The 27,677-nt window shown below is 26.6% G+C and overlaps 1 protein-coding gene across 8 annotated transcripts in view; it reads left to right on the top strand.

The window, feature by feature from the left end:
- TM9SF4 (transmembrane 9 superfamily protein member 4) overlaps positions 1–23,936 on the top strand; it is a 57,956-nt gene extending 34,020 nt beyond the window's left edge. For 7 of the 8 annotated variants that reach the window (XM_087155970.1, XM_087155964.1, XM_087155969.1 and 4 more), the window contains exons 6-19: positions 1,443–1,495; positions 1,599–1,640; positions 2,907–2,989; positions 9,877–10,029; positions 10,958–11,028; positions 11,764–11,896; positions 13,057–13,138; positions 13,225–13,300; positions 15,141–15,224; positions 19,510–19,685; positions 20,355–20,418; positions 20,501–20,620; positions 22,444–22,533; positions 23,573–23,936. In XM_087155970.1, the coding sequence (XP_087012096.1) occupies positions 1,443–1,495; positions 1,599–1,640; positions 2,907–2,989; positions 9,877–10,029; positions 10,958–11,028; positions 11,764–11,896; positions 13,057–13,138; positions 13,225–13,300; positions 15,141–15,224; positions 19,510–19,685; positions 20,355–20,418; positions 20,501–20,620; positions 22,444–22,533; positions 23,573–23,722 (1,377 nt within the window). In that variant the 3' untranslated portion in view covers positions 23,723–23,936. Of the gene's footprint in view, positions 1–1,442; positions 1,496–1,583; positions 1,641–2,906; positions 2,990–9,876; positions 10,030–10,957; positions 11,029–11,763; positions 11,897–13,056; positions 13,139–13,224; positions 13,301–15,140; positions 15,225–19,509; positions 19,686–20,354; positions 20,419–20,500; positions 20,621–22,443; positions 22,534–23,572 lie in introns of all 8 variants that reach the window. The other variant, XM_087155963.1, reaches the window with a different exon arrangement.
- Positions 23,937–27,677: the final 3,741 nt, after the last annotated feature.

Here is a 27,677-nt window from a genome sequence, read left to right as displayed (position 1 = left end):
TTGAAAAAATGATTTGAAGTTATTCCATATTTTTGATGTACCCTCTTCCAAAAGTTGATTTATTTATTTTCAAATGAGAGATATTCCATATCGTTGATGTACCGTACCCCGTTCCCGACCGTTTAATCCTGGCGACTTATAACGTCGTTGCCGAGTGGAAGGATTAAAACAGGTCATAGGTCGGGAAGGAGGGTACAAAATTTATTTATTAATTATTAGACAAGAGCAGTCATGAGAATGAGTAAAAGTGTACATGAAAAGTTGCGCTCCTTGGTTATATGTTAGGGAAAATCTTGCAAAGTAAAATCCGTAAAATGTCTTAATTTAGGGAAAGAGGGAAATCTTAGTAGTTGCTATTGGTTTATGAAATAGATCGAACGTTTCCCACACAAGAGCAAAGGGAAAAATGTCCTGCTCTTAATTAAATGCATACTTGAGCCAAAAATAGATTTAAGAACAGGATGTGGCTTTTAAAAGTGTGAGAAAGTATTTCAAATAGAATAATTAATTAGGAAGAAGTTTTATAGCAGAGAAACTAACATAAAAAGATTAATTGAAGCTTTTTATGTTACATATATATATATATATATTCTTTTCTTGGATTTCCTCTTTTTTACTTTCTGACTACTCTCATCCCTGACTTAAGAATAATAATGCTTAACATTTGATAATCATTTTCTAAAATTAGCAAACAATAATGGAATAAAATAATTTTTTGTTTTCACACCGAAAGTTTCTCTTTTTCTTTTAATATTTATATTATATTTGAGAAATCTTTACAGATATATTGTACTAGTAGTTGTAAGTGCTTTTGTATCATATATGTTTGTAAAATTTGTTTTTTTCTAAATTGAAATTTATAAAGAGTTTATCTTTTACTGTACAAACTGATACAAAGTTAAAAAACTAGCTAAAATGTGCAACATTGAATATGATATAGATTTGATTTACAATATAAATTACAAAATTCAAAAGTTCATTATATTTGAATCATAGTATAACAAGGTTTTATTTATTTTATGTTTGTATTATATTTTTCAAAACATGTTAAAGTGGGACAAGTGAAATTATTTGGGTTCACCAGGAGTGGTCTAAAAGATTAAGCAGCTTTGAGAATGTTACAATGTTGTTTAAAAATTCAGGTGGAGGTGTTTTTAGTTTTGTGACGTTTTGGCAGCAAATTGTCTCAAATTAAGGGAATTGGTTTTTCATTTAAATTGTCATATAAACAAACAAGACCCTTTAAGCAAAATAATATTTTGTTTAAAATGTTTTGCATGCAGAAATTTTATTAAAGAATTTTCTGGAAGGTTCATAAAATTTTATAACTAATTTAGAATTTTTTATATATTTTTTATTTTTAAAAGGAATTATTACTCATGAATTTTCATTATTACTAAGTTTTCCACTGATAACTCTTTTTTTTTTTATATTTAATTTAGCCTTATATTAATAATCATTTGAAGATCACTTTGAAGTACCATTCTCAGCCAGGGTGAGTTAATTTTTTTTTTAAAAAATATTTTTTTTAAATATTTTTATTCATATTTTCATTTTTTCCTTACATTAATAATTATATGAAGGTTTTATTATTACAGTGAAAACTACAGAGTTGTTGGCTTTGAAGTAGAAACAAAGAGGTGATCTTTTCCTTTTTTTGCATGAGCCATTTAAGTATTTCTCTATAAAATTAAAGGTTTTCACAATAACTCTACTAGCATTGTCTCTTAATATAGAATTTTTGAAATTCATAACTAATCTTGAAAACTCTGAACCAGATCACAGTTTTCAGAGTGCAAGCTGAAGTTCATATTAATAGCGATCTCAAAATCACTGTAAAATGTTCAAAAATTTCAATTGGTTAAATGAGTTATGAAGGAAAGGCTAGATTTTCTTCTACATAAATCCAATTCTTGAAAATAAAATTTGAAAAAAAAAAAGAACAAAACTGCTTGGGTAAGTTTTTTTTTTTTTTTTAAGTTATGAACACTTTAATAACAAAAATTAATGAATCATCCAAGCTTTTCTGATCATTCAGTAGTAATAAATATTGTTTTATTTTGTTCTTTTTTATCCTTTCAAAGAAGGTGGAATAAAAACATGTGTCCGACTTATTTCTCACAATAATATTAATCCCTAGAATTATAATAATTTTTATCTTTTTAAACAATGCAGTGTGCAATCAACCACTTTTTGTTTAAAATCAAAACATAAAGATCAAGAAAATTGCTTTATATGCATGTGATGATCACAATTACCTTGACTTTTCTTTACTAAATTTTTAGATTAAAGTTTTCTGCCCTGCAAAAGGGTTAAAAAACTGTGGGCATGACCAATATTTATTTTATGACTGAAAAACTTTTTTTTTGGAGTCAATGTTGTACAGTACAGAACCAGTTATCCGGAAATCAGAAAACCGGAATGAAACTCAATAAATTTTTCCGCCATTTAAAAAAAAAATTTTCCTCATAAGATTTTAGGATTTTTCTTTCTATTTTGAAAGATCTTTACCTTACCATCATTTTGGAAATAATCATTAGTGTATTACTTCATCGTTTTTTCTTCTTTTTAAGATTATTTCCAATATTTATTTATTTTTTTAGTTAAGTTTAACAATTAAAAAAAACGGCTTTTTGTAGCGATTCAGAAAACCGGAAAAATCAGTTATCAGGAATAGCAATGGTCCCGATTGTTCCGGATAATAGGTTCCCTACTGTATTAGTATTAAAGTAAAAATACAATAAATGTTGAACTATTGCACACATATGATTTCAAGAGGTAAAAAATAATTATTTATGTTAATTGGTTGCTGTTATTTAATATATATGTAATAAAGTTTTAGTTACAAGTGAAAAGCTGCTAATTATCAACAATTGTTTTATAAATTATTTTCGTCAATTTTTTAGTATTGATTATTCAAGCTTAGAGTTTGCTGGCAATACATGCTCATATCCTGAATCTCATAAAAAACAAGCTGTTAATATAAATGGTGAGTTTTTTTTCTAAAAATATTTAACTGTTTGATTTTGAAAATATAAGTTTTGTGAAGTTTAACAGGGTGCGTAGCATTTTTAAAAAGTGCTTAAAGGTGCTTATTTTCCATTTTCGTTTTTTAAAAGCCCTTAAAGGTACTTTTTTTATTGGGTGTTTTTATAAAGTGCTTAATTTTCCCTTTTTTAAAATGAGATTTTTCCTTTACCATGTTGATTTTCGCTACAAATTATGCAAAAAGACACAGTTCACATTGTTCTATTCAACATTTTCACAATTAATTCAATCCCAATCTATTTTGGCGTATTGTAGGGTATGAAAACGCCATTCGTTTTACATGATTCAAAATTTCATGATTTTTGAATCATGATTTTGAAATATAGTAACTGTCAAAAACAATTCCAAAAGTTTTTTTTGACATGACGGTTAAAACAAGATAAAACCGTCAATTGTCAAAAACTTTCCAACCCTGCCTAATTATGATTTTTAATTTTTTTTAAAGTGCTTAAAAATATTTTTTGAATGCTTGAAAAGTGCTTCAAAGGTGCTTACTTTTTGTTGAATAATTTGGCTACATTCCCTGATTAACTTTTTTTTTTCACTTGGTTTTTATGGTTTTTCTGAAGCTGTTAATATACCTGCAGTTTGTTGCTAAATTAATTCCAATCTTAAAATAATTCTCTACTATTATGTCTATTTTTTTCCCTTCAAATGTCGAAGGTTTCTCCTTCTCAAAATCAATGTTCTTAAAATCATAAATATTTCAAATTTTGATTTGTGTGAAGCTCTGTTGTTTTATTGCTTGAACTACATAACACTACCCTACGAGACTTTCAGTTTTTGAATTTTTTTAAAAACTACTCACGAAATACTTTGAGAAATATTATGTAACTTTAAAGGCGTTTAGGTCATACGATTTCTCACACTTATCTATAAAATTCAAAACTTTCAAAGATTTGAGGGACTGGGCGAAAAAGTTTTTTTGAATACTCTATGCTAGAAAATATAGTAATAAGCTTGTAACTTGCATTGATTAATTTGGTTATATGAAATATTTATTTAAAGTTTTGCAAGCCTAGGTAAAATAGTATTTATGGAGTTACAGATGTTTTCATAAATAACTTTTTTTTACTTACGTTTTTCTATTATAGCTTTAAAGGTATTCAATAAAATTAAATAAAATTTTTGGAGCAACAAAATTATTTTAAAATTTGAAAAAAATTCATTTAAAATTACACATTAATTGTTCTTTCATACTGTGCATGCACGAAAAACATTTAAAGAAATTTTTTCATAGTTTTTTGTGAATTGTATTTAGTAACTAATTCAGGGTGGCCACCCACCTGGAAAACCTTGAAAACCTGGAATTATCAGGGAATTTTTTTATACTGGAAAAAACCTGGAAAAATCAGGGAAATATGGATAAAACCCTGGAAAACCTGGAAATTTTAAAGAAAGGCTGGAAATTTTTTCCTACATATTTTTTTAATTTCACTAAATTAAATTATTTGCTAATTTTCTTAATTTAAATTGTTTCATCCATTATACCCACATTTTTTAGATGGAAATGTATCTCCAAATAGTTAAAATATCATCAACTTACTTTGCTTTCATCAAAATTTGCTCCATTATAACCCTGTTAAACTAGAATACAACATAATTCTCCCATGGTTGCTAAGCAAATGTAGAAGCCTTTGATCTCTATGCAGACTATGGGACTGTGCAATTTTTGAAAGGCAAAGATTATGGTGGATGTGGAAGACGGGGTTAGGATATTTCCTTCGGTTTTTAAATTCTGTCCGTGGGTTTGTTCACAATGTTTCAAGATAGTTCGCAATTGAGAGTGGTAATTTTTTTCTATTTTGACAAAATGAGTCAATATGTTTTTGTATTTTTAACTTTATTAAATTCTCTAAAAATTAGTTGGTTATAATTTAATAATGATAGATTTTATATTTCACTCTTTTTCTGAAAGCTTTTGAACTCAAAGAAATCTGTAAATTATTTATTCTCAGCAAACCAACCAATCACGCATTTCCCCCCATCACTAACAGCAATGTTTGTCGACAAATTGTTACAATTCTTGCATATATGCTAATTTTTTCTATTTCATTTTAACCTTTTATAGTATATTTTTATTTTGAAAAAAGTTTTTTTTTTAGAACTAACTATAGATTAATATCAAATTTTATGGTTTTGTAGGTAAATATTAGTTTTTTGATTCAAAATTAGAATTGTATAGTTATTAAAATATCGAAAGTTCGTAAATGTTGCTTCCATTCTAGAGATATTTCAAAACTATTCCTCTTTTTACCTAAAAAAGCTGACAATGACTAAGGAATATATAGGAAACATATATTAAATGATGTATATACATAAAATATCATTTTTTTATTCATATGTGTTTAGTCAGGAGAAGGAAAACGAAACTTAGTGTTTCAGTTCTGCACTGTACAAGATTCCAGTTGTTCAAACAAAAACAATTAACTATGCTAAACTAAAACACTGTGTGTTTAGATTGGAATTCTTTAAATGTTTTAATTTCAAATAACAAAAAAAAAATCAAAAAAGTATAAATTTTAAGGAATTTTATCTATTTTTTTTTCTTCTATAGAGTATAGAACTAAAAATTAGACAATTTTACATTTCTGACATTTATTTTTTTTATACTGGATCTCTTAAAATAAAAATGCTATTTCAAAATACCATTATTTAAAAATTTGACTTGAGATATTGGTTTAAGGAAAATATGATCAGTGAATTTTATAAAAAGCACTGGTAAGATGAAATATAGTATAATGCAGTATACAGTACAGCTTTATATTGAAATGTAATTACAGTGATTCACAAAAGTGTTGATACACTTATGACTTTCAATGAAATAAGACTATCCATTAATTAAAATGAATGTTTCAGAATGTATATTTAATGATAAAAAATGTGTTCTAATCTTAACAAAACTGAAATATTTTAAATAACAATATGAAATATTTTAAAAACAAAGGAAAAGTTTATTTTTAAGGAATCAACCATCAAAAAGTGACAAAAACTTTATCCCACAAAAGTCATCATACACTTTTAAAGAAAAAACTCAGTCTATTAGTAAATCTAATTTTTCGTTAAATTAACATTTAGTGGAGTTTCCTTTAGCATCTACAATAGCTTTTAAAGGTTGAAAATACGTGTAACAAGTTTTTTTTTTGTCAGGTGAAATTCGTGCAGAATATTTTTTTTAAATTTTTACAGAAACTTTTACAACACTCAATTGCAAATTTATGAATTTTTCCACAAAATTTATAATTTTAATCTCTGATATGAAGTCCTTCTTTTAAGCATTTTATCACATATTGCACAGTTCAATTGAATACAATAAACTAATTTAACATATTCATTACTGATTTACCTCTTATAAAGACAAATAATCAAATTTGGTCTATTTTATTACGACCACAAGTCATTTTTAAAAGATAAAATAAAATATTATGGAGTTAGCAACAAAAATTAAAATATAATTTTGCTATTATAGGTTTGATACTAAATTGCTAATAAAGAAATAAAAAATTAAATGAAAAATAATAAAATAAAAAAAGCAATTCACAGTAATTTTAATTCTGAGATCCAAAACATTTAAATGTACGATGACTTTCATGGGGTGACATTTTTGTTACTATTTGATTAAAAAATTTACTTTTGCTTTGTTTTTAAAATATTCCGTGCAGTTTTGCTAAGAATAGATTATAAATCTTATTATCAAATACCCATTGTGAAATATTCATTTTAATTATTGAATTATTATTTCCTATTTCAATATAAGTTATAAGTGAGTGATCACTTTTGGGAGCCACTGTAATTATTAAAAATTATTGATATATAATCACCTGAAACGGTTTTCTTTTCCTTAATGAAAATATATTAAACAATACTTATCCAAGGTTTTATTGGTGATTCTGATTTTGTCATTTTGTAGGTGCACTTTGAGCAAATACTACTTAAAGTAATACATTAAATTCAATAAAAACAATTAAAATTATTCAATAAAAACAATATATTCTGCAAGCTAAACATATTATTTTCTCCACGTCGTAATTTTTTAAAAATTAATGTTGTACCAAAACATTAAAAATAATAAAAAAATAAAATTTTTTTCAAGATATGTTTAAAAATTTTTTTTTTGAATAAGATATTTTATAATACAGACACTTTTCTTGTACACATCCTACACTTTATAAGAATAAAGGAAAAAAACACAAACCTGGAAATTTTAAGATTTTCACCTGGAAAACCTGGAAAAATCAGGGAAATTTGAAATATGTTTTGAGTGGCCACCCTGTAATTAAAAAAAGTCTGATTTGTATATCTTGAATATTTTAAAAGTTTCTAGCAATTAAATGTTTCTAGCGATAATAAGTGGTATTTCAATGAAGTCATTTTTTTTACTATTAAACAAGATTTATTAAAAATGACACCACATTATTAGGGATTATCTTTCATGCAAGTGTTTTCTTTCACCTGTTTTCTTCCGTTTAACCATCACATTTTGGTGTATATACGATTATTATAAAGTACTATCATTTGCTATAAAATTTTGTCTTATGTTACGAAATTAAATTTGTGGTAAACCTGCATTCATAGCTTTCTTTCAAAATTTAAAAAGACTACTTAGAAAATTGCTAGAAACTTTTTAAATTTTTAAGATATTTAAATAAGACTTGTTTCATTAGTTACCAAATACAATTCACTGTAAAATTGTGAAATTTTTTTATTTATTTATATTTTCTGTTCATGCATAGTTTGAAAGAACTACGTAAAAAAACCAGCCTTTGTGGTTGAGTGTTTTCATGAAAAAAACCCAATTTTACCTCAAGATAGTTTTTTTTATGTATATTCTACATGTATACTTATCTATACTAAATATGAATGTAACATGTAGTCCATGTTTAAAAAATATTGTTTGATTATCAGGGAATAACAAAAGAAATGGATATGTAAATAACTATTTCAGTCATTTTTCTACTTTCTAAATGTGTAGTGAATTGCATTTTGATGAATTAACTGAAATAATTCTTAGTGTTATGAAAAATATAAACTTAATCTAAGTGTCATGACAATTTCATTAAGCTGAAAATTTAAAATATCAGAAAATCTCTCTCTATTTTCTTTTATTGAAATATTTCTGCTTTTCAGTTCCTAAGTGATTTCACAGTTTTGAATGAATCTAAAATAAAAAAAAATATTCTCTTTGGTCCAGCGGTCGTAAAAGAAACAGAGAATAATTGAGTAATTAGATGAGAAGTTTTGGTTTTCAACTTAAAATAAGAGAATAAATTGAAGAAAAAGATTTTTTTTTTCAAAATTTAATTTTGTTTTATCAGTTTTGAAATTCTATTTTAACATTCATAACATTAACAATAAAAAGAAAACAGTTGTAAAGACACTTTTCTTTTAATCTACCATGAGGCACTTACCTTGTTTCTTCAATTGCAATCTAATTAAAGGCAATTTTTTTTAAAACTGAAAATGTCAAAAAATATATTTATTTTGAAAAATAGCTTTATATATATTATCTGTTGATGTATTTGAACAACCTGAAGGGTTTACAATCCAAATAAATTATGCAATCAGCATAATTTGTATGCATATTACGCATAATTTGTTTTTTAAGATTGGTAATATATTATAATTTAGCAATGTTTTTTTTTAATCATGCACCATATTTTTTCATGTATTTAGTTCATTTAATCATAATTTATAATTTAGTCATTAAATTAAGTTAAATTTGTAAAACAATAATTTGGTAATTTATAAGAACAATTTGGTTTGATAATTGCTAAGAAAATTGATTACAAATAATAAAATATGATTAAGCCCACATGAAGGGCATAAAGATGGATTTTTTAACTGGGCCCAATCTGGAAAAACCTGCTTGGTTTTTTTTGAGCTGGTTCCCATGTTCTGGAACTCTGCTGAAAGTGCTCAAATCTTGAACAATTTGTAAAAAAAAATTCAATCTTTTAAATTTAGTTAAAACAATTTAGTTACTAATTAAAAATTGCTTCCTAAATTTTATTTAATTTTTGTAACTATTTTTATAGTTATAGCAAAAAAAAGGAGAAGCATTAGTTTCTTATAAAAATGTCTATATCTCCATTTAGGCTAGACTTACAAAATGTACGAAATGTTGTGCAGTTTTAGCATATCAAAACAATAGATGCAAGTTACAAGTTTATTGCTATGTTTTCTGACATTCACTAGCACTTTTTTGTTTGTAATTTATTGCTGGTCCGCCACAACTTTGAAAGTTTTAAACTTTATTGAGAAGTATGAAAATTTTTTAAAAATTTCTAAAACTGAAAGTGTCTCTTCAAATATTCTAGGGTAGTGTATTTGAAAATCCTGACAAGACTTAGACTTATTTTATCAGATCAGTGAAAAGCATATTAAAAAAACTGCATTTTAATAGTTCAATGTACGTATTTTCTGGTTCTAATGATTTTTTTTATGCTGATTTTTATAAAACTTCCCATAATTTTTTAATTTCCTTAGAATATCCATCAAGATTTAACTGAAATACAAGTTGATCGAATAATCTTGATTTAAAAATTGATAGTATTCATTTTATAAATAATGCAATAATATTTCATTTAAGCGTAATTGATGATAAACTGCCTATTTTAATTAAAATTTGGCAATTTTCATTTTTTATTAACTAATACAGCAAAACAGTTGAATTATGTCCGGTTACCTAAACTGATTATAAGAATTTATTTTTTAATAATTAGTTTTATATTTAATAAAAGCTCTTATAATTAATACATAAGTTAAGGAAATTAATTTAATTAATAATTTAAAATTTTACTGATATCTTTTATTTATCTTTACCAATAGGATCTACAAAATTATATTTCACTTATGAAATAAGCTGGGAGGAAAGTAATGTACGATGGGCATCAAGATGGGATATATATCTTGCTATGTCTGATGTTCAAATTCATTGGTTTTCTACAATTAATTCTGTGGTGGTTGTATTTTTCTTATCAGGTTTGTGTGTAGTTTTTCTTTTTTTTTTTTTATCTTTGTTGTTAGTGAAAGTTTGAAGCTGATAGAAAATGACTTTTTTTTTTAATGAATTAAGGTTTTAACTATCCCATTGAGAATAACTTTAGGAAAATAAATGTAATATCAATATAAGCAGTCTTAAATAGTTTTGTTCTAAATTTCTAAAAACTTAGAAAGCATAATTTAAATTTTTTTAAATATTTTATTTAAAAATCATACTTTTTAAATGCAATATCTTAAAAGACTCTTTCATATAATCAATGGTAACTCCAAAGGAAAGGAAACATAAAAACACTATTTTAGTGTTCCATGTTTTCTTTGTTTCCAAAAAGTGTTTCATTTTAATCTCAGAATATATTCTAAAAATAATAGGTTTCATCTAATGAAGGGAAAAAAGTATCACATGAGGAAGAAAAGAAGCATAAAAAATTGGAAGTTATTTACTTTCAAAAGTCATACTATGTTACTATTAATAGAATACGTTTATATATTCAATCCTGCAATCCTGACTAGTAATAAAATTTGTTATTTAAATATTATAAATTTTTTTAAATCTGAATATTATAAATCTATAAATATATTATTAATCAGATCCATGTAAATATAAGAGTTATTTAAAAAATAATGTTGAAAATTTTCGCACTTAAAACTTATTAAGCATATAATTTTATAATGTGTCAAGTGAGTTAAAATCTGGTGTGGATTTCTTTTTATTTTAGATTCTGTGCAGTGTTGCTCAGAGATTAAAACAAGTTTGTTAGTTTTTGAATAATCAAAACTATGTACTATTAGTATAAGTTCTGTTTTATGTAATGTTATATATGTATATTAATGAATTTAAGATTGAAAATTTAAATGAGTCTATAATGTAAAAAGTACTTCAAAAATAAACAATAATTTGATTTTTCAGGCATACTCACTATGATTATAGTGAGAACTCTTCGTCGAGATATTGCCAAATATAATAGAAATGAAGATATGGTGAGATACAGTTTTTTTTTCAATCTATAAATAAATTATTGGGATAATTTACTTTACTTTAAAAATTGAAAATGTTTTCGTTTTTCAATTTATTATTAATAGCATTTTAAAATTCATTGTTTGGTTTAATATTATATTATGTAGAAATTGAAATTTGCTTATTGATTTTTTTTTTCTAAACTTATTTTCCTTTATTGAAAATTCTGCTTTCATGGCAAAATCTCTAAATATTTCTCTTGTTTTATGTTACATAAAAGGCAACATTTGCCAAGTTTTATTGAAATACCTAGACTTTCCTAGCTAGATAATAAAATAATATCGCTAAAAGTGTCCTATCTGGTTAATTATTAATATTTTGGTAATAAATTTGCTCTTAATTATATTTTTAATTAAAATTTAATGTGAAACCCTTAATGACAAAATAATTTAACTCAACTTCTGTTTACTGACAACCACTTTCTTATAGTTTTTATACAGTGGTGCAAAATCTTAAATTGAAATTTCTTATATCTGAGAAAAATGTTCGGATTTTTGAATCAAAAGTAATTGTATGCAACTAGAATTTCTTCGATGTGTTACATGTAAAATATATTAATTACTTGCTTTCACGATTTTTAATACAATAAGTTTATTATTTTTTTTAGCAATTATTACTTTTATAATTTAATTATCTACATTGTTATGCATTCAAAACTTGATGAAGATATTATTATATAACTTTGTTTTTTATAATAGGAAGATACAATGGAGGAAACTGGTTGGAAATTAGTTCATGGTGATGTATTCAGACCTCCTCGCTACCCAAAACTTTTTGCTGCAGTCATTGGCAGTGGAATACAAATTTTCTTAATGACTTTTATTACAATGTGTAAGCATTTTTTTTTTTTTTTTTCAAATTTCTCTCTTTTCTTTAATTGATATAATAATGTTTGAATTGGGTACAAAACATTATTCAACGTTAAAAAATGTTTTGCTAAATTTTCTAATAGTGTTTTTTTTCTGCAAAAGAAAAAAGAATTGATTTCAATAGGCAAATAAAGTTGGAGATTTACTTCAACTCATGGTCTTCTTTCATTTAATTTACTTTTAATTTATTTTAAGGGTTTGTTTGTGTATATTTTTCGATATTCTTGTATGAATTTATTCTGAGATATATTTTAGCTGGGATTGCTTTATATCGCTTAAAAACTCCTTATACATTTATATAATTAATTATGAATATTTTGAGGGAGTTTTAGTCAGGAATCTGTGGTAGCTCTAATTGCCTTATGTACTCAAAAACCACCTAATATCTTTGTAATTTCCAAAATTTAAATGAATAATATGATTAACAAATTCATTTGTAACTTCAATCATATTATAGTTTTGTTTATGTTTCACTTTTTAAATAAGTTTTGCTTATAAAAATGTAACGAACTTTTTCATTAGTTTTTAATAAAGTGATCTATTAAACATCAAATTTAATAAGATAAGGAAAGTAGGTAGTGAATTTCTCAAAGCTTCTAAATAACAAGTTGCTCTTTTATATATTTAATTTCTTTTATTACAAATCTTTTGTTGCTATGAAGAAATAAAGCGTTCTAACGACCGCCAATTGTTGGCCAGGATGGCCATGGAGGTTAAGGTTCCACAATTTGAAAGCCAACAGCATGATGACCAGTATTGTGCATTTGCTGACTTTACTTCTCTGATAAGTTGAGACTAGTCACTCTCAAGCTGGAAAAACTTGAAACTGCCACTGGATACTGAACTTTGGATCTGTGTAATGACAGCACAGTCCTCAACCACTGTGAAATTGTGGCTCAAATCATACAATTTGCTTAAATGTTGTAAAATTTACAAATTGCTATAAAGATGTAAGTTATGATGTTAGTTGTTTTCTTTTCATCATGTTTTAAAAATGTTAAACATTATAAAATTGCCTAATGTTTTAGTTTATGCAATATTGAATAGTTAATGTATTTAAATATTCATTAATATGTGATTGTTAATAAAAAAATGATATTTATCTTTCTTTAATTTATATAGTTTTTGCAATGCTTGGAATGCTTTCACCTGCATCTCGAGGAGCTTTAATGACAGTAGCAATTTTCCTTTATGTTTTCATGGGGTAAACAATTTATTCTGTTATCAGTGAAGCTTAAAGCATGATTTTTTTTTTCACACTAATATATTGCAAATGTTTTGTAATTTCAGCTGTGTTTCTGGATATTTTTCTGCTCGCTTGTATAAAACTCTAAGAGGTATTCAGTGGAAGAAAGCTGCTCTTTATGTAAGTTTTCAATGTTTTTCTTTTCTTTTTATGTTTACCATAATTTGTTAAACAACACTTGTGCAGTCAAACCTCTAAACAATAATCTTATTCAACCTCTGAAGAATAATCTTATGTTTATAAAATAGAAGTCTTCCATAGGGTTAATGTTAAGTTGAACCTTTGAATAACAAGTTCTGAAAAATAGCCACAGGTTGCAAACCTGAATTAGATCTCAGTCAACTGTTTTTAATTTTGTCATTTTAATACTGCAATAATTTTAATTCATCTTTACTAAACATATTTTTCCTCATCAGTCATTTCGCCCCAATCACTGTAAAAAAAATACAATTTTTAAGCATTCATGAAAAAAATATTAATTACAGATATGATTAACAGATTTATTTTTCTTTCTATAAGTAATCTGAAAATGATGTGAGAATTCAATGAAATAGATCTAAATAGCTTTTGAATGAAAACTGAATTTTTTTGTGATATTCAAATTTTTTTGCTTAATAATTATGATAAAAAACTATATCTTGAAATTGGTATTATTTCAAATCTGGAGAGAAAAAACTTTAAAAAAAAATTATTTAATGAATAATTTATTTCTTTGAATGAGCACTCAGAAAGATTAACACAATATTTTGCTGTTTTACCATAGCTTAAATCCTCTCAGGCCTGGAAGAATATATTTTCTTGTTTGCTCTGAAAATTGATTTCCCTAGGATAATTAAAATTTATAATAGTCACAGATAATGATTTTGTGTTTAACTTAAATATATTGATTTTTGTAACAGAAATGTTTTTAAATATATTACTTTATTTTTTAAAAAAAATTGTAAATCAATGTTGCATAACAATTTCATCTAACAGTAACAATATCTTAAGCAAAAAATTTGTTTTATTCGAAATATATGTTGTATTATTGAAAATTTTATGTTACAAGAGATACAATAAAAGGAGAACTAGCATTCAAAATAATGTTTAAAAATCACTTTTCTTGCATTTATTTTAATAACTTGAATTTGTTACATTTCTTTGCCTTCAGTATTACTTGAAAACTATTTAAATGGTGGTTCACCTCCGTTTATTTAAAAAAAAAGAACAAAAGTGGAGTTTACTTCCACTTTCATGCAGATCATCTAAGTCTTATTTTGAAACTTTTTTTTTTAAATGGCAGGCACTTGGGACATTGACCCATTGGCCTCAGGAATGCCAGAACTGCTACTCTCTTTTCGTTACCCAGTGGGCACCTGTGGCGAAGCCACAACGGTGGATCAGCGTCGCCCACGTCACACAACCACAAACCCGTTTATAGAGCGGGTCATATTCACACAATCACACACACAAAGGAGAAACGACATAGAACGCAGAAAGAGAGAGAGAGAAAGAAGCATCCATGCCCTGAGCAGGATTCGAACCTTCAACCATCGGCTCCGCAGTCAGGAGCACTAACCACTCAGCCACCTGGCCGGCATTTTGAAACTTATATACTTGTTTTGTTGCTCCAGTTTTTGCTACCGAACTTGGACACCAAAAATTGGACAATATAGGAAAATACATTCAATAAACGTTTAGAGTCTGTATCTCAAAATTAAAGTTGTCTGATTTTCAAATAAGACCTTCGTGCAGTCTTATTTTATTTTAAACCAATTTTAAAATATTTCACCTTTTTTATGAAATGTAATAAAAAATAATCATTTTGACCCTCTATAATTGGTAATTTTCTTTTTCTTTTTTTGCTAATTTTATACTAATATTGCTATTTTATATAAAATGTACTTACGAATTCTAAATTAGTATAGATATTTATATCGTTATGATTATAATGTGTTGAAAAATTTATTTTCCTTTTTAGACTGCTTTGTTATATCCAGGAATTGTGTTTGGAACAGGCTTTGTTTTAAATTTTTTTATTTGGGGAAAACAATCCTCTGGTGCTGTAAGTATTTTAAGTTTCTGTTGCTAAGGGTTAAGTATCTGTTGCTATATGTTAGGGAATATTGCTTATGTGTTAGGGAATTTAGTGACAAGTTTTAACAACATTGTATCAATGTTAACTACATTACTTTTAAGATGTGCTCAATGTTTTTTCTCCAATACAAAATTTTATTATGGGGAATCAAATCTAATATCTTTCACTAGTTATGTAGAAATTAAAATTTATCTTTCAAAGTTAATAAGAATCTGTGCATAGTTTTAAAACTATTAGATGTTTTTCTTTGTTTTGTAAATTTCGTTACAGTGCATTCTTTTTCATTAAAAATTAAAAAGCCCTAATAGAAAAATTTTCCCTGACAAATGGAATTGCTTTGCTCTCCAGATGTTTTCTTTTGAATACTCTCTAAAGGTGCCTTCTTAGAAATGTTGCTATTGCAGGAGTAAAATGTGCTAAAATATGCTTCAGTTTACAAAAATTTATTATTTTTATGAGTATATATTAACACTTCTTAAATTTTTGGATTCTGATTGGAAAAATTTTCAAAAAGAAATTTACCTTATTGTTTCCTTGGTAAAGGAGTTGGAAAAACGTAGACCTGACTAATAATGGATGTATCTCCTTTTTCATGAGAAGTGAATGACTTTGTCTAATCTCTGGTTCAAAGATAGAGTACTTTCAAGCCACTATTGCCACAAATGATAAAAAAAATTTGCCAGAGTTGATTCTAAGTTTCCCCCCCCCCCCCCCCAAGAAGTTTCACAACCATCTGTCTTTATGCTTGTAATTTTAAAATTTGGATGTTTTATTCTATTTCCATCTTTTTCTCATCATCATAGCTCGTTAAATCATGATTAGAAATATTAGCAGCCTTTTAGTTGCTAGAATCATTATGGCATACCAGTCAATTTAACATAAGATGACCCTTAGTTAGGTATGAGCAAGGTAACTTCAATTTTCTTATAAATCATATAAGCACATTGCAAAAAGGAAGAAAAAAAATTCAAGGTATTAAAATCAAATAATTATATGTATCACAAATTGAAAAAATATGAATAATTGACCAGCTATTTACTACATGCTCATGATTCAAAGTTGTTTAGGTACTCAAATTACTTGCATGACAGTCACTTTACAAATTTTTTTTTTCCCTCTGTTAAACTTAAACCTAAAAGGAAAGACTTCTGTCTCAATCTTGCCGACATTCAGGGATGAGATTCTTCTGCGGGTTCGCGGATTTCCGCTTTTTTTCCATTTTTCCCGCTAATTTCTGCTGAAATTTTTTTTGCTCAAGTTAAAATATTTTATGAGGAATTTAATTTTCCCGCAGAGGGAAATTATTGAAGTCCCTTTTCCTCTCTCTGAAGTTTCTCTAAAAATCATTTCCTTGGGATAAAACTGGTTGACCTTTATACAGGGATGAGATTTTTTTTGTCTCTCGAATTTCAGCCTTTTTATCAAAAACTCCGATTCTCTAAAAGTTTCGTCTTTTTTTAATAAATATCCTGTTTTTTTTTAAAATTCAGTCATTGAAGTAAAATAATTATATTTATTTACGATTTTCAAAGATAAACAGAAAATTCAATCTAAGTCCTAGCTGCTAACCTTTCCGCATTTTTACTTATTTTAGCTATTTTCTCCGATTTCACGCACAGAAAATAAGATTTTCCGTATTCTTTATCCGTCGGCTGGATCGCTCGTATTTTCGCAATTCAGACGTCGCTGCTTCTTGTATTCTGGCGTGAAAACAAACAAAAAAAGAGGAAAAAAATAGAGGTGGATTTGCAGTGAAAATATTTATTTGCTCATTCAATTAATCTTGTAAATTTTTATTTATTATGTCTAAACAAAAACAATACAAACAAGCCTTTTAGAAATCACAAGTCCAGGCTCTGCAAATATCTCGATTTTTATTCACGCGATTTTCATATCAATCATCGATTTTCGTATTTACCTGATTTAAAAGTTGCACATTGCGATTCTTATTTACGCTATTTAAATATCGTATATTATTATTCTTATTTACGACATTTAAAAATCCAATATCGTGTTTTGTATTTATGCATTTTTAAAATCCCGATTTTATTATCAAATCTCGATTTTCGTATTTACCTGATTTAAAAGTTGAACGTTGCGATTCTCATTCAGGTGATTTAAATATTGTACATTGCGATTCTTACTTACGAGATATAAAAAATTAATATCGTGATTTGTATTTGCGAGCTTTTAAAGCCCTATGTAGCAATTCGTATTCACGCGAGCTTAAAATCCAATATCGTGATTCGTTTTTGTGGTTGTAATATCGCGCGATTTAAAAATTATGCATCGTGATCAAAAAATTAAAAAATCATGATTTGTATTTTCTCATTTTTTTAAATGCGATAATTATTTACGTGATTTAAAAGTCTCATCGGGATTTATATTCACATGGTTGTACAAGTTTAAAAATCGCGCTTTTTTTGTCACATTTTTATATATATACAGTACACTCTCGATTATCCAGGCTCATTCCGCAGTCACACAGAAAATATAAAGAGAAACATTTTCAAGATTAAAAAAATTTGATTCATGAAGTTATAACACTACCAAATTTTTGGAAGCAATATTCGTTATTGGATTGAAGTATATAGAATATCAGCAGCATGGTCAAAGGTACAATCGTCTACGTTATCTGTCACGATCTTGGAGAAAGATCATACAGCTTGATGAACAATCCTCTTCAGATGTTCAAGAAAAATATGATAACAGTATTCTCGAACAAGCAAAAGAAATCTAAGGTTTCGAAATTCTTGATGAAGAAAATTTAGAAGATAGGTTTCAAAGTGATGCATGTAAGCCTGGCTTCCAGTATTTGACTGATGAAGACATCGTTATGTTGTTAAATCAAATAGTGATGATAGTAACTGATGCAGAAGATGTAGTAAATGAATGAAATACTATTTCTCATTCTGCTGCTCTGTGGAAACTTTATTAGATTATATGGGAGGATTTGATTACGGTGACATTACTGCGGTTCGTAAAATATGTGTATCGATATATGGCGAAGACGCATTACACATTTTTTAAAAAGGAAAATTCCTAGTTTGATGTTATGCATGCAAATGTCAGTAATTTTTATATTTTTTGTACTGATATTGGATTTTTCTTTAATAAAAGGAGTTTTCGGAATATCCGTGTTTTTCGATTGTCCGTGCGACCTGTCCCGGTGATTAACCCGGATAATCGGGAGTACACTGTATATATATATATATATATATATATATATATATTTTTTTTTTGATTTCCTCTTTTTTACTTTCTGACTACTCTCATCCCTGCAACATTACTACTAACAGCCCTGATTATTTACAGAGCACTGAAAGACCAATGAGTAACTGCTATTTGTTGCTTCACCTTTTTTAGAGAATAAGGAAATTTACCTTGGTGTCAAACTAATTTGGTTGAGGGTAGTTAAACTATTATGTGTAATATATGCTAATCAAGTTATTTTTATAAATTGTATTAATTTAATGGAAATGGAGCTAATATTCTTAGACTTCAATTTTCAAAAATTTTCACAACTTTGCAGTGGAGATCATATTCATACATTAATTTTTAAAAATTCTAGTTGGAAAATAAAGAAAAATTAAATATAAAAATCTTTTTTCAGTAATTGTTGTGATCTTTTCTCTTTTAAATGTATTTTTAAAGCTGATGCTCATTTTGTTAATGTCATTAAATAACTAATTTGAACTGATTCTGATAAGATAGTGTAAATTTTTTTTGCATGTTTGTCAACGTCACTTCTGATAAAAAAAATAACTAAAATTTAAATTGTAAATTCATACCTATGAAGGCTGATAATTTGTTCATAAGAAACTGAAAAAATGGACGAAACTAAAAATGATTGATAAAATCATTTAGCAATAAGTACTATAAGAATAACATAATTTTAAACAAATTAAATTTAATTTAGTGCCAAAGAGTTAAAAGTTTGTTAACCATCTCTTTTGTGAAGGAACTATTTTCCTGATATTTAAGAATCAGTTTGAGTATTCATATCTATGATTCATATTTAACAGTATTTAATTATAAATGTTAGCGTGCTATTTATAATTGCTTATTCAATATGTGATTTGAAGTCGTGTGTATGTTATGTACCATAATTTTGCGGAGATATGCGAACGAAAATGCTTTTGTTTTGTTTTTGTGAATGACTGTAATGTTATAAAACTGGTAAGAACAAAGTTTATGCCTTAATGTTTTCGTTATGTCTTGTAAAATACATATATCTTGATATTATTTTTAGGTACCTTTCACAACAATGCTAGCCCTTCTGTGTATGTGGTTCGGAATCTCATTACCTCTGGTATTTATCGGCTATTACTTTGGAATCAGGAAAAAACCTTATGAACATCCTGTACGCACAAACCAAATTCCTCGTCAGGTACCAGAACAAGTGTGGTACATGAATCCTTTGTTATGGTAAATTTCTACTATTATAGACATATGTGCAGTTTATTTTTATAAAATTTTTGACTCAAGACTGTGGGGAAGGTTCTTCAAAAGTTCAGATTGTCTAGAAGCCAGGATCAATTTTCAGGCACCGACATGTTACGGAATAGAGAGTAACACAACAGCTTTTTGCTTTTATGAAATTACTTAAAGACAGCTATTGTTTCTTTAATTTAACAGTATCTAATAATAAAAAGTTTTCAGATATATATATAAAAGACCTTGACTTATACCTTCAATGCAAGGTAAGAAATATAACAATTAAACAAGTTATGTTAAGAGAGATCTCCTCCCCCCCCCCTAAAAAAAATCAGATTTTTAAGTTTGAAACTAAACTCAGGTTTAATTTTTCTTAAATATTGGACACTGTTTACAGTTTTTTTAGGCCACCTGAAAATGTGGACCTTTGACTATGGGTATGAGTTGAAGAATTTTTATTTTACTAAAATTCCTAGTTAAAAAATTATTTGAACCTTTTTTATGGGGAGGGGGGAGTATTAAGTTATCCTGCTAGTAAACATGGAATTTTGCACTTCTAAGTTATTAAATTAACTTTACTAATTAAATCTCCATGTCCACTTTTGTTCTGAAAATCTGTTATTTTTTAAATTTATTTACATCATAATATTTCTTTTTTAGCACCCTTATGTCTGGAATTTTGCCATTTGGTGCTATGTTTATTGAGTTATTTTTCATATTTACTGTAAGTAACTTTATTTATTATTTTTTAAATATATATTCAAAATATTTTATAGAAATACTAAACAATGTGCATTACATTTCAGGCTATATGGGAAAATCAATTCTATTATCTGTTTGGATTCCTTTTTCTAGTCTTTATTATTCTTGTCATATCTTGTTCACAGATATCCATTGTAATGGTATATTTTCAATTATGTGGTGAGGTAAGATCTTTGATTTGTATAAAATTGAATATTTAAATTGTTGCTTTTTTTAGTTTTAGAAACTTAAAATTTTTTATGCAATTAAATTTTGAAGAAAAATAAAGTATAGGGGAGAGTCGGGTACTCCTGGCCACAGTCAATTTCATATGTATAGAATATTTTTTCAAGTCAATGGGCCATCGGACATTAATTGTTATATTAAAAAAAGATTATTTTCAAAGTTTCAAGTATTTATGCAGCTGTTCACATGGTAAATAATAGTTTTGAAAATATGTTGAATACAGTAGTCATGAAATTAAAAAAAATTGGTTGAATGTTTCGATTAAACTTCATTTTAATACTAAAAAAATAATTTTTTCTATACATACAGCATTAAAGTATGTAGTCTTAAGTTTAATTTGCACAAAGAAAGAAGTTTATATGTGAAAAATTGTTTGAGTAATTACAAATTTACAAAAAAATTGGATTTCGGGTAGCTCCACTCACATGAATGTCGGGTATCACCGCCCAATTTTATTTCGTCGATAAATGTACGCTTGCAAAGATTATTATTTTATTGCTTCAAATTTGAATGTTATATGCATTTTAGCAGCAAATATTGTTGTTATTAAATGATTGTTATTAAATGATAGAATTCGCTAAAAGTATATAAATACATATGTAATAAATAAAATAATTTTGTGATAAAAATGATAAATGAATTTTATCTACTGTCAATACATTAGTCACTTTCATTTACACCTGAAAAAACAGTCAAAATACGTAATTTTTGTAACTGGGCGGGGCTACCCGACACATTTTGAAAAGAGCTGAAAAACATGTTTTTTTAAATTTCTATTTTTTTAAGTTAAACTATTCTTTTTTTGGTTTATTCTTTTTGCATTATTTAATTAGATGGTAAAACAATAGAAATATACAAAATATTGATTATTACTTAATATTATACAGAAATATAAGCAATACTCCTTAAGTGGGCGGGGCTATCCGTCTCTCCCCTATATCTGATTTTCTCTAAAGGAAATGAGCTCTTTAGATAATGTTGCATTTCTGATCAGTTAATTCTGAAATATTTAATGTGTAAAAATTTTTTTTAAAGATACTTGAAATATTAATTTATTTTAATTGCTCTCTTTAATTTATAACTCTTTTTTGATCATTATGCTTTGTTATACAGTAAGGAACCGATTATTCGGAACCATTGCTATTCCGGATAACTGATTTTTCCGGTTTTCTGAATCGCTACAAAAAGCCGTTTTTTTATTGTTAAACCCAACTAAAAAGAAAAAATTCTTTTTAGAAATAATCTTAAAAAGAAGAAAAAAACGATGAAGTAATACACTAATGATTATTTCCAAAATGATGGTAAGGTGAACATCTTTCAAAAAAGAAAGAAAAATCCTAAAATCTTATGAGGAAAAAAAAACTTTTTTTAAAAAAATGGCGGGAAAATTTATCGAATTTCGTTCCGGTAATTTGGTTTTCTGATTTCCGGATAACGGGTTCTGTACTGTACTAATAAATATATTGCAAGCTAGTAATCATGAAATGTTAATACACCAATCAAAAGAATTTACAATGAAACTTTTAATGCATATTAGAGTGGTTAGCTAATTAAATGTTTATTTGATTGTGTTAAGCCTCTGTAGTTAACAAATTTATATTTTTTCCCCTTATTATAATCCCTTTTTTCAAAGGAGACAATACATAACAATAAATTTGTCTTACAAGTTTTTAAATGAATGAAATTTGATATTAAAAATTGTTTAGCTTTTGTAACAAAATAAAACCATTGCTTTTATAATTTCAAATGGAATATTTTTCAGGATTATCATTGGTGGTGGAGATCCATTATGGTGTCAGGTGGATCTGCATTATATGTTTTTGCCTATTCTGTATTCTACTTCCTTACTAAGGTAAGTTTTTTTTCTTCCAGATGTATGGTGAAATTATTCTATAGTTTAAGTGCATTATATATTTCTTTTTATACCTTTATATATAAAGGGAACATTTCTTTGGTTTGTTTTCCACTTTTGTTCTTTTCTTTTAATTTTCATTGCATATATGTAAAATATTTTGTTACAGTATTATTATTTTTAAAACTATAAATCTTAAATTATTTTTAATTCAAGAAAAATGAAATAAGGCTTGGGGTTATAGTAGAATACATTTAGAATTAATATTTTCTTTCGTAATAGGTTTATTCCTCTTTATTTATTTTTGATTGATTGAAAGATTTCCCATAGGTAATTTTTGAACTTATGCTAAGTCGTGATACATAACTTTAACGCGATGTCTAAGTGACGATGTATCACAATTTAAAATTTGTGACATCACTCAGTCCTAGTCATAGTATTTTTCAATTAAGCTATAGTTTTAGTTATTTGGCTACTATTTGTGATAGATTTTTGTTCCTGTTCAGGCAACTATTTTCATTGTTTTAGGCAACTATTTTCATGCTTGAGGCTACTAAAAGCAACTATTTTTGTTCATTTTTTACTGTGGCAACCCTGCTTTGAAGTTAAAAATAAATTTACAAATTAGCAATTCTTATTTTTTCTCTTTTTATAATAACATATATAAATGTAGTGATTGTTTGAACATATGTTTAATACCCCAAAATAATTCATGCTTATAAATAATATTGAACAACAATTCTTAAATTATTTCATCCTGTTTTATATTAAGACAGTCTCTAAATAAATGCCTCTTATCTTTATTAAAGAAAAAAAAAATTTTCCCCTAATATTTCATTTTAAATACCTAACATTTTTCTTCATAATTGTAAGTTTTATACAACAACTAGTATAAGATAGAATCATTGTGATTTAGCTTGAATATCTAAAGTTAATTAAATTACTTGTATAGGAGCTGTACAAAAACAGTGATTATATGAATGTACTTTAAGAATTGTACTATGTTATTATTTTCACTTAAAGATGTTTTTATTTATAGCTGGAAATAACCGAGTTCATTCCAACACTGTTGTATTTTGGTTACACTGGTTTGATGGTACTAACCTTCTGGATTTTGACAGGAACAATTGGATTCTATGCAGCCTATTTTTTCATTCGAAAAATATATGGTGCTGTGAAAATTGACTAATTTTTTGAGATATCAATTAATATTTAACTACACTTAACCTTGAAAGTGAAACAGCTGAAAGAACAATATTCATAAACACCCTGGAACATTCAACAAATAGCAATTAATAAACATTATTACATTGTAAATAGTCCCTTTTTATGTCTAGTGATATTTGTGTTTTGGTAAAGATTTCTATTTATAGTTTCTCGTATAATAAAATGATTATATTTTCTTTTCCGAGTACATTGTGGATTTCTTTTTAACTATGATGTCCTACTCTCACATCAAGTATGCACCATTCTCTCGGGTCACTTTGAGGCGGTTTAGTTGAAAAGCCAATGGTTATTACCATGGAGAAAATTGCTTAACATTGGTGTGTTGAAACCCATTAAAAGCCAAAAGGAAATGGGTATGATGTATTCACACACATTTAGAACTTTAATTTCTGAAGTTTTTGAGGCACCAGAAAATTTTTAATGTTTTATTATGAAAAAAATTTCTTGTGTTCAGATTTTTTTCTTTTGTAAAATAATTAATGTAAAATTTTGTCACGGGAAATTGCTACAATTTAGAGAAAATAATGGAATATAAAAGTCGAAATCTTTATTTAGAAAACACTGAACTTCCAATTACTAGACACTTTCTAAAATATTTATAGAATGGTAAAAAATTAAAAGCTTATGCTCTTGGAATTTTGCAAACATTTTAAAAGCTACACCACTAGTTAATAGGAAAAAAATGGCTTCTTATATGAAATTTCAAAACAAAGAATTATATGTTAAAACATACACTTTTATACCTTAAGAAGAAATTTTCTTCAAAAGCGTAGTTAGTTGGTTTCTCTTGGGTACATGCATATGGGTGATTCTCATGAAACATGACAATTCGGACCAAAAAATTTCTTTAAATTTAAAGTCTTCAAAATAATCTAAAATTTTTTTGTATACTTCTTTAGCAACACTTATTAATATCTTATAGACAGCAGTGTAGTTTATTGACATTTGCTCGAGAAAAAAGAAAAAAAATAGAAAATCACCAAATCTTGAATGCCAGGAAAATGAAATATTACCTTAGAAATTTAAAAAACAGTCATTTTAAGTTAATAGTAAGTAACTCAACTTAAGCCTTTATGTTAGATGAACCATAAATTGCTTAAATTAATTCTTTTTATCCACTGTAAAAAGAAACAAAAAATTTTTTGTTGCTGATATGTACAGAATAAAATTGTGTAGAGTAAACCAACCAGTGAAGGAACATTTCATATATATTGATTAAAAATAAGAATTTGAAAGTTTTTCTTTAGATTGATTGGTAAACAATAGCTTACCGCCAAACAATAGGAAGTCATCTAGCAATGTTTTGGATTACCTGGTCAAATAGACTTCTCTGGAAAAATTTTTGAATTTGTTATTATCTCTGCAACACCTTGTTTCATTGATAAAATTTATAAGGTGAGTGTTTGTATTTATATGTTTGAAGTGGAATTAATTGCATGTAATAGTTTTATTTTTCTCACTGTGAAAAAGAGAAATCAAAGTATAGTTATTGAAGTTACGTTTTATTTTATTTAAACATCATAGCATAATATAGTACTGAGATAAGGGATGTTTATTCACTGGATCACCAAACGATGAAAAACCAGTGAATGAGCAAGTGTTCCTTTACTGGTTTTTTTTCTAAGTTAATGAAAATAAAAGATGAACTTTAATTTTCTTGTACCTTTAGTGATGTTCCGCATCAAAAGTATGTTAAAAATACGAAAAACAACTTCTAACTAGTGAGGGAACAGGCATGTTCCTGTACTGGACATAGATTTCCCAATGAATGAACAGTATGTGTTAATATGTTGACACTTTAATTTTCAATTCATGATTACAAAAAAAAGTTAACATTTTTCAAGTATTTATATGTTATAATTTCAAGGATAAGCTTTGCTTTTAAATATTTGTATGGCTTATAAATTCATAAAGAGCATTAAAAAATAACCAAAATTAAGTGTTCCTTTACTGGGTGTTCATTCACTGGTAAGAGCTGTTCCTTCACTTGGTCTTCTTACTGCTTGTTATTTGAACCTCCAAAACTTTAAAACAATATTATGTAAGTTCTCTACAATTTTTTTACATAATTTGCTATTAATAACAAATTTGTTGACACTGTCATTTAACTAAAATTACGAATCTTGAAATTAATATGATTTTTTAAAAGGCAAACAAAGCTTAAGTGTTCATTCACTGGTTAGTTTACCATATAATAATCAATCATTAAATAAATAAATAACTTAGATTACATCCAAGCATATTACAATCATGCATAAACTTGGTATTAGGTTAATATTTGCTTTCCCTCTTTACAGTATTAGCAGTTAAAAAGAATTTCTGGTAACACTTCAATGTCCTGGCATTCATAAGCCAGGATAATGACAAATTCGCCATTTTATAGCATATAACTTTAATTTAATATTTTGGCCGATGACGTTTATATTCTGCAGAAAACAACAGTATTTCTTAAAATAACTCAGAAAAGTCTATGTAGTCTTTGTTATTAATGATTTCAAGAAGCCAGGAAAATGACAGCATAAAAACCTACTCACCTTCGAAAATTTTTTGAAATAGATTTTCAGCCAGAAAATTGGTTCTTTATTCATGCAACAAGACATGTTCAGATAGGAGGGTATCTAAACAATCTATTAACATAAGATATTGATTCCTGGCGCTATCTATTTTGGTTATAAATCACTAAATAAAAGTAGCCAGGAAAATGACAGATTTTCATGGGACAAACAAATTATTGACAGAAAAAATTATTTTAAACGAAGTTTTAGTAAACAATACCCTCTGCGTATATTCTAGAAAAGCTTACATAGGATAAGCTAAAAAAAAATTAGATTTTGATAAATATATGGGAAGTTTTGAAGCTAGTTATTATTGGAAATATTATTTGGGACATGCCAGGAAAATGACATTTTGATATTCAATTAAATTTTTTAAGTATACAAAACAGTCAATGCTAGTGCAAAGCCATTTTAAAATGCTAACAGCAATGCTATTCATTAATTTTTTTAACAAAAAAGTTCTTTTAGTATTATAGTATTAGATCTTGGAGCAAGGGACAGTGAATTTCATGTTTCGTGAGAATCACCCATAGATCATTCATTTTTTTTTTCAACAAAAATCATGTTTCATTGTTCAGATGTTGATTGTTTGACCTCCTAAAAATTTAGTATTTTGTATTTTTTCTGAAATTTAGATAAGTTATTTTTAATATCCTAAACAAAGCTGTATAACTTATACAGGTCAATTTTATAAGCATATTATAAGGGCTTTTCTAAAAAGCAAACTTGTCTTAAAATTGGCGAATAAATTTTGGTAGTTTTTGTTGAAAATTAATAATATGAAGAAAAGTCTCATACCTTTTTAGATCTAATGTGTTAATTCAAAAGTAAACAAAAGCTCAAATTTCTAGGTACCAGTACCATTTCTTTTTTATCATAACAGGCATGGAATTAATAGTAACATTATAAAATTAATGATAAGCTGTTACAAAATAACAGAAATATAAATAAGAGTTATAAATGGTAGCCAACTGAAGCAAATAGTATAACTGAACTACAGTGAATTAGACCAGGAGTTATCTTGCTTAAGACATGTATTTTTTTATTCTATTTTATATTTCAGTCACAAAATATCTCAATAACTATTGTATACACAGGACTTTCCAGTAGACTACTGGATTTTGCTAGTTTCTGCAGGTTTACCTGTTTAATTAAAATTCTGGTTTTTATACATTTTAGAAAATTCCATAAAATTGAGTAAGTTTCCTAAAAAAATCCCTATTGAAATAGAATGTTTGGAAAGACTATTACTTGATAGCTTGAATATTTAAATAAGTATTACTAATACATAATGAAGCAAATCTCATTTATAGAAATCAGTTTAACCCCTTTTTTTTGTTCTAAAATGTTCAGTTTTATTCA

Source organism: Parasteatoda tepidariorum, chromosome 12 (assembly GCF_982258835.1).
Source record: "Parasteatoda tepidariorum strain Cologne lab strain chromosome 12, Ptep-v5.0, whole genome shotgun sequence".
NCBI classification, from domain to species: domain Eukaryota; kingdom Metazoa; phylum Arthropoda; class Arachnida; order Araneae; family Theridiidae; genus Parasteatoda; species Parasteatoda tepidariorum.
This window is presented reverse-complemented; position numbering and strand designations above follow the sequence as displayed.